We start from the raw sequence: 7,317 nt of genomic DNA on the forward strand, positions 1-7,317 counted from the left end.
CCTTGACCTCGCCGCCCGCCATGGCCGTCGCTGCGGCCGCCCCCCGCTGCCTCCTTGTTCTTCTCCAGGTGCTAGTGCTCGCTCTGGCGCAGATAGTAAGTCTCGCAGCCCCTCCGCTGCCAGGGTCCAGGGTGCAGGGTCTGGGGTCCGGGATGGAGGAGCTCTGCCTGTGTCCCGCGCCTACTGACAACCCTAGCCCGAGGGGCCACCTGAGGACAGCGCCGCCGGCAGGTCCCCTGGGTGGGTGCATACATGGTGCCCTTCGCGGCACCGTGAATGGAGGTGGCTGAGTCGGAGAGTCAGAGGGGACCCGTCCCGAGACGCGCGGCCCTGCCTGGGACAGGCAGCGTGGGGCAGGAGCTGGCGCCCGGTCCTGGCAGCCCGGGGAGCCCAGGTGGCAAGGCATACAATGGTGCTCATTCACCCGCTGCGCAGCCTCCGCCCCCGCCGCCTCCCAGGGGGCGCCGGCTCCAACCAGACGCCGCTATCGCCCCTAGGCGGCCTCTCGGCCCTGCCCGCCAACCCACGTCTCCCTTCCGAGGGCCGCCGGGGGGCTGCGGGAGCGCGGGTAGGGCAGAGACCGGGCCCCGTGGGGTGCTGGGTGTGGTTCCGAGCTCGCCTGCGGGGCGCCAGCCTGGCACTTCGCGGCCTGGGGAGGTGGTGGGCACCGGGACCCCTGCCTGGGTCCGAGCTGGCCTCTGAAAAGGGCCGCCTTTTAAGATCTTTGATCTGTTCAGAGATGGGCAGCAGGACGGAGATTCTCCAGCTGTGGGCTCCCCTCACCTTGATATGACTTGTGACCTCCCTGAAACCTCACACCCACCTGCATTGAATTGCAGGCAATTGCAGGTTCACGGAGAGGGTCTGCTTTCTGGGAGGTGCAGGCTCCTCCTGCTTGCCTGCAGCAGTCAGGACTTAGCGGAGGGAGGACTCGGCAGTTGTGCTGCGGAAGGGGCGCTCCGAGTGGGAAGAGAGTACCCGCTTCACCTCCCTACACCTCCTTTCCCTGCGCCTCCCCCACTTTCCCGTCGGGTTTTCCCGCACCATGGGGAGAGAAGGAGGCGCTGTCTCCGCCTGTGGTTCACGTAAGAACAATAACCCGAGTCACCGCTCACTGAGGGCCGGCAGCCTGCTAGGCACAACCTTGCATTCCATCTGTGATTTATTTGAGCTGCCCACGTCTCCAGCTATTCCCCACCGCCACCGCGCAAGGGCAACCTGGCACAGTAGAAGTCGGCACCCAGGGCGGAGTCCTGGCGCCGCCGCCCACTCTCAGTGACCGTGGACCCTTCATGTTCAGAGCCAGTTTCTGCGACTGCAAACGGCAGCCCGTAACAGCGCCCGCCTCCCGGTTCTGAGTATTCGTTAAGATAATGCATGTAATAGCACACAGTGCCTGCTATGCAGAAGGTTCTCAATACGTGGGAGTTCACGGAGGAGGTGCGCCCCTAGGACCCCGCTCCCAGGGTCGCTTGCAGCCCCGGGGACGCCCAGCTTCCCGCACTGTCTGAGGACTGCCCCCGCCGTGTGTGTTTTCAGAGAGGTCCACCGGGAGAACGGGGCCCCCCGGGCCCCCCGGGACCGCCGGGAGTGCCTGGATCCGACGGCATCGACGTGAGTCTCTAACCGGGGACCAGGGCGGGAGGGAGGCGGCGGACAAAGGAGAACTTTGTGAGCGCTGTGGTGGGGGTGGGGACTGGGGTGCCCAGAGATGTAGTGCCCCCGTCGCCAGTAGGCGGCGCCGGCCCGCACCACAAGGACGCCGTTTGTTCTGCAAAAACCTCAATCCAGGCCTGACTTGCGGAGCGGGTCGTAGCCGCCGACGGACAAGGAGCTGCTGTTCAGTCCGCCGGCCGCAGCTCAGAGCGAGGCCTCATCCCCCTCCTCTCCTTTCCCCTCCTTGTGGGGTGGGAGGCGTCTCAACCCCTCACCCTGCCTCTGGCACATCTGGACGCTTCTTCAGGGTCACTGGGAGCCTTGGCCAGACCGCCGACCAGCTTGGGCCAGACTCCTGTCTCTTCCCTTCGGTTTTCTCTCCCTGATTTAGAATCAGCTGGGCTTGTTCCCTGCAGGGCGAGGGTTAAATACTTCATTCTGAAGGCTCCCGCAGGAGGGCCGCTTGATGTTTACCAGTCTGGACAGACTTCTATTCAACCTGGTGCCCCCACCCCCTAAACACAGGATGCTGGGCCCCCGGCCAGGCCCTGGCTGCTAAGGGCTCTGAAATGCCTGGAGGCCTCTCTGGGGCTGAACCGGACTCCACCGGCCCTGCCTGCCCACCACCAAGGGTCCTTTGTCACTGGAAGGAGGTCCTTCCCTCCTTGGGAACACTGAATTTCTCCCTTACAGTCCCCCTTGGTCCTTGCCACTGGCTCAGTTTCCTGTTTTCCTGCCCTACAGTCTGGAATAGAGCTGCTGTCCAACTTGCTCATCCCCCTTCACGTTTCTCCAGAAGCCCCAACCTTCCTCCCACACCTGCCCAAATCCAAGAGGCATCAGCGTGGAGCCCCCAGCCCTGGTAGTGGGTCTCACAGCTGGCACTTCATGACATCAGCATGTCTGTACCTTCTTGCATGTTGCTGTCACCCTCTCCAGCCCAGCCAGGTTTATTCTCATGCTCCTATAATTTGCATTTGGATTTTATTTTTGAGGAAAAGGGGGCTCTTTTCTCAAAAATTGCAAGGCTTAGGGGATGTAGACAGAAGAGAGGAGAGTGAGGAGAGCCTTTGGGAGCGGCCTGCCAGGGCCTGTGTGTGCCCACGTGGGCCGTATTGTGCTGTCTCACCAACTTGTATCTTGCAGGGTGACAAGGGGCCCCCTGGCAAAGCTGGCCCTCCGGTGAGTGCTTTATCCTCTTTAGCCTTGACCCTTCCTGCTCTTGCTCTCCTCTGGCTCATGTTTGTTCCATCTCTGTTTTCAAGGGACCCAAGGGTGAGCCTGGCAAAGCCGGGCCAGATGGTCCAGACGGGAAGCCTGGGATTGATGTGAGTACCTGCATGTCGGATGGGGTAGGGAAGGGCTCCACCAATTGACCTCCAGGGCCTGGCTCTGGCATCTTCACTGATCTGTTCAGAGATGGGCAGCAGGATGGAGAATCTCCAGCTGTGAGCCCCCCTTCACCTTGGTATGACTTGTGACCTCCCTGGAACCTCACATCCCCCCGCCAGGGGCATTGATTTGCAGGCAACCGGGGTCCAGAGAGAGGGTCTGCTCCCCTGCAGCAGTCAGGACTTAGTCTCACATTTCTGGCCTCCAAGGATCAGGTTGAATATGTTGGGTGGGGCTGTCCTTGTGTGCCCTGTCCTCCCTCTGCTCTTCCCCCGACCCCTGCCCACAGTCTCAGGCATGACTCAGGAGAGAAACATCATTTAGCTGATACCACAGAGCTCCCAGGGGCCCCCAAGGTCACAGGCTCCTGGACACAGCCAGTCCCAGGGGCATGAGGATGACATCTGGTGGGAGTTACACTGGGTCAGTCACTGAAAGATGGGAGAAAGGAGAAACCCCCATGACTTGCCTTTGCCCTGCTGGTTCATGAGGTGTGACCAGGGCTGGGACAGTCACCAGGGCCTCTTCAAACTCATCCATACCCTGCAATCATTACAAGGCATATTGCCTTCTATATTGCATTGGTTCTCACATCCACCCAGAGAGGCACCCACATGAGAAACTAAGGCTCAGAAAAAGCTTCCAGTGGCCTGGTGTGGTGGCTCATGACTGTAATCCTAGTACTTTGGGAGGCCAAGGTGGGCAGATTACTTGAGGTCTCAGGAGTTCAAGACCAGCCTGGCCAAGATGGCAAAACCCCGTCTCTACTAAAAATACAAAAATTACCCAAGCATGGTGGCACGTGCCTGTAGTCCCAGCTACTTGGGAGGCTGAGGCACAAGAATCACTTGAACCCAGGAGGCGGAGGTTGCAGTGAACTGACCTTGCACCACTGCACTCCAGCCTGGGCAACAGAGTGAGACTGTGTTGGAAGGAAGGAAACGGGAGGGGAGGGGAGGGGAAGGGAAGGGAAGGAAGAAAAGAAAGAAGAGAAAGTAAAGAAAGAAAAGAAAAGGAAAAAGTTGCCAGGGCAGGACGTCAAGCAAATGACCAATCTTGACCCATGGCTAGGTCTTTTGACTCCTGAACCCAGAGGCATGAAGCCTGGGCCTGGCATGAAGCCAAATCTCTGGGCTTTGGTTTCTCATCTTTCAAAAGAAGGGAATTGTTCTACCTGCCTCCTAAGGTTACTATGGGAACTGGGGAAAAGGAAAGACAGGTGTCAAGGTTCCCAGGCCTTCATGAGGTATGGTGAAAGGGACCATTGGCCCACCCAGGAGGGACCCTTGAACCTGTCCTGTTCTGTGGGTCAGGGGGCAGGTTGGCCCTCACTGATCCTACATTTTCATTCTTCTGCAGGGTTTAACTGGAGCCAAGGGGGAGCCTGGCCCCATGGGGATCCCTGGAGTCAAGGTAAGGGGCCTGCTGGGGCCTCAGCAGGGGCAATCTAGGGCCAGCATTTGGGAGTGGCTATAGATAGGAAGTAGGGGCCATGGAAACCCCAGTCTCTGAGCCTTTCTCGTTGCTCCCGCAGGGCCAGCCCGGGCTTCCTGGTCCTCCTGGCCTTCCAGTGAGTATAACCTGCAAGGGCTTCGAGGGACTCTCGGGGGAGAGGGGATCTGCAGAGAGAGCCATGAAGCCAATTTTCTTTCCTTCCGTTACAGGGCCCTGGTTTTGCTGGACCTCCTGTAAGTCCTCAGGGATAGGGCAGGATCCCCAGAGCTCCTAGGGAAGGAGGGGACAACAGAAAGGCTTCAAGGGAATGGCCGCCATGGGGAGGGCCGGTGTGCTGTGATAGTGTCGGGAATAGGTGGACCTGCCAGAGACCCAGGGCCAGCCCACTCTGGGCCTGTCCACTGGCTCTGCAATTCTCTGGTCCTTAAAGCCCCAGTCTGTCAGTCTCTCGGGGGTTGGCAAAAGAAAAAAAAAAAGTAAAAGTGGAGAAACGGGCTTTGGTTGCCTGTCTCTACCTTCATGCCCAGGGTATCTGACCCTCTGAGGCATCCTGACCATCACCTCTCCGCTCCCTAGGGACCGCCTGGACCTGTTGGCCTCCCTGGTGAGATTGGAATCCCAGGCCCCAAGGTGAGCGCCAGCCACCTTGTTCGCTGCCTCCTGCCTTCTATCTCCAAGCTGGCAAGCTGGGTGGTCTTTCTGGAAGTTCCTGGGCCTGCTCCTGGCCACTGGGAAACTCCTCCAGGTCTGGGGCAGAAGCCCCTCCTATGAGCCCACCCGGCCCTAGGTCTTTTAGGGACGCCAAGGGCTGGCCCCATCCCCTGTCAATCAGGCCTTGATGTCCCAAGATGGTGGATCTCACAAGGTGACCGGGAAGACAGGGTGGACAGGGCAGCGGCAGGACCTGGAGGAGGGCACTAGGGTAAGCTGGGAAGGGCTGGTCAGGGGTATGATTTGGGCTTCTTTTGCTTCCAGGGGGACCCTGGACCAGATGGACCATCGGGGCCCCCAGGACCTCCAGGGAGACCTGTAAGTGTCCCCAGACACCCCGACATGGCAAAGTGCAGGGGAGCAAGCCTTTGAGCAAGGCTGCAGCGGGAAAGGGTCAGGCAAAGCTCCATCTTCATCTCTCCTCTCAGGGTCGCCCGGGAACCATCCAGATTCTGGAAGGCAGTGCGGATTTCCTGGTGAGAGGCGAGGTCTGGGGCGGGGCTAATGCAGGGAGGCGGGGCCACAGAGACGGCTGGGTCGGGAGAGATGGGGAGGGGCTGCAGTGCAGGGGTTCCACCAGGTGAGGCGGAGGAGAGCACAGGAGTTGGAGAGAGGGGGGCGCACCGCCCAGCTGATCACAGGGCCCTGCGGATTTTTCTTTTTCCAGTGTCCAACCAACTGTCCACCGGGGATGAAAGGTCCACCAGGGCTGCAGGGAGTGAAGGTGAGAGCGCCTGGCCTGAATCTTGGGAGGGTGGTCCAGGTGACAGGAGGGGACCTCGTATTGAGCTCTTTCCTTCCCTTCAGGGACATGCGGGCAAACGCGGGGTTCTGGGTGATCCTGGCCGCCAGGGGAAGCCGGTGAGTGCGAGGGTGAGGGCTGTGGGTCGAGGATACGTGGAGATGGTCCTACAGGGCTCTATCCCCTTCTTCATCCCTTCCCCTTCCCCTTCCCCTTCCCCTGTGGGTTCTGGGGACAGAGCCTTGAGCCGGGGGCTGGTGGCCTGTGCTCCGGGTCGGCATGTCTTTGGTCATTGTCTCCTTGCTTGGCCTTTCTCTATCTGTGACATGGGACTGTATGGTTTGTAGGAGTCCTTCCTGTCTGCTTGTGCAGGGGAAAGGAGATGGTATCTTCGCTTGTCTGTATACGTGTCTTGCCATCTGCCTGCCTGTCTGACAGCTCATCCCTGCCCTTTAGGGTCCCAAGGGAGATGTGGGTGCCTCTGGAGAGCAAGGCATCCCTGGACCACCGGTAAGGAACACCTTGCCTCAGCGGCCCTCTTCTCCCTCACCCCAGAAGCCCTTAATGGAGTCATTCGCCTGCTCAGGCCTCTAGCTTGTAAAAGAGACACCTGTGTCTAGCTGGGAGCGTCTCTGGATGGGGAGAGGGAGGCTGAAACTGTCAGGAATGAGGGACGGGAACCAAAGCTGTCAGCAGGAAGCCCAGGCTGAGGTCCAGGTCTGACACCGTCCCTTTGAGTAACCAAGTGAGTCCCTCCTCATCTCTGAACCTCAATGTCCCATCCACGAGACAGAGACTCTGCTGCCTACCTCAAAAGGGCACTGTAAGGCTGAAGGTGGGCGTCAGACAAGGTATAATGACGTGGGCTTTGCAATTGCCATTGCTGTCATTTTCCTGTCTCAACAGGGCCCCCAGGGCATCAGGGGCTACCCGGGCATGGCAGGGCCCAAGGGAGAGACGGTAAGTGAATCTCGGGGTGTCATACAAGAGCTTCCAGGAGCCACCTTCTGGCCCCTGGAGTTCAGCCAGGACTGACCTGCAACCCTTTCCTCTCTGCAGGGCCCTCATGGATATAAAGGCATGGTGGGCGCCATCGGTGCCACTGGGCCCCCGGTAAGCCTGCTTTTGCTCCCCTACCCCTGAGGCTGGAGCTCCTACAGCTACAGCCACAGAGTAGGCGTGGCTCCCCCTGAGCCTGTGTGACCTGGATTCCTGCTTGTCTTTCTTGCCAGGGTGAGGAAGGTCCTAGGGGACCGCCAGGCCGAGCTGGGGAGAAGGGCGACGTGGTGAGTCCTCAGGCACCCATTGTTCAGTCAGGACCCCTGGGGAGTACTGGGCAGGACAAAGCTCTCCCTAAGGCT

General features: G+C 59.8%; 1 protein-coding gene across 1 annotated transcript in view; it reads left to right on the top strand.

Annotated features, from left to right (window-relative positions):
* The first annotated feature begins 7 nt into the window (after positions 1-7).
* The window catches only part of COL9A2 (collagen, type IX, alpha 2), a 17,200-nt gene continuing 9,890 nt past the window's right edge, over positions 8-7,317 (top strand). The window contains exons 1-16 of the mRNA XM_011977645.1: positions 8-95; positions 1,540-1,614; positions 2,803-2,838; positions 2,922-2,984; positions 4,408-4,461; positions 4,583-4,618; positions 4,713-4,736; positions 5,080-5,133; positions 5,479-5,532; positions 5,643-5,690; positions 5,882-5,938; positions 6,022-6,075; positions 6,413-6,466; positions 6,863-6,916; positions 7,016-7,069; positions 7,189-7,242. Of these exons, the coding sequence (XP_011833035.1) occupies positions 21-95; positions 1,540-1,614; positions 2,803-2,838; positions 2,922-2,984; positions 4,408-4,461; positions 4,583-4,618; positions 4,713-4,736; positions 5,080-5,133; positions 5,479-5,532; positions 5,643-5,690; positions 5,882-5,938; positions 6,022-6,075; positions 6,413-6,466; positions 6,863-6,916; positions 7,016-7,069; positions 7,189-7,242 (846 nt within the window). The 5' untranslated portion in view covers positions 8-20. The remainder of the gene's footprint in view (positions 96-1,539; positions 1,615-2,802; positions 2,839-2,921; positions 2,985-4,407; positions 4,462-4,582; positions 4,619-4,712; positions 4,737-5,079; positions 5,134-5,478; positions 5,533-5,642; positions 5,691-5,881; positions 5,939-6,021; positions 6,076-6,412; positions 6,467-6,862; positions 6,917-7,015; positions 7,070-7,188; positions 7,243-7,317) is intronic.

The sequence above is a fragment of the Mandrillus leucophaeus genome, unplaced genomic scaffold (assembly GCF_000951045.1).
Source record: "Mandrillus leucophaeus isolate KB7577 unplaced genomic scaffold, Mleu.le_1.0 Scaffold182, whole genome shotgun sequence".
In the NCBI taxonomy this organism is placed as follows: Eukaryota; Metazoa; Chordata; class Mammalia; order Primates; family Cercopithecidae; genus Mandrillus; species Mandrillus leucophaeus.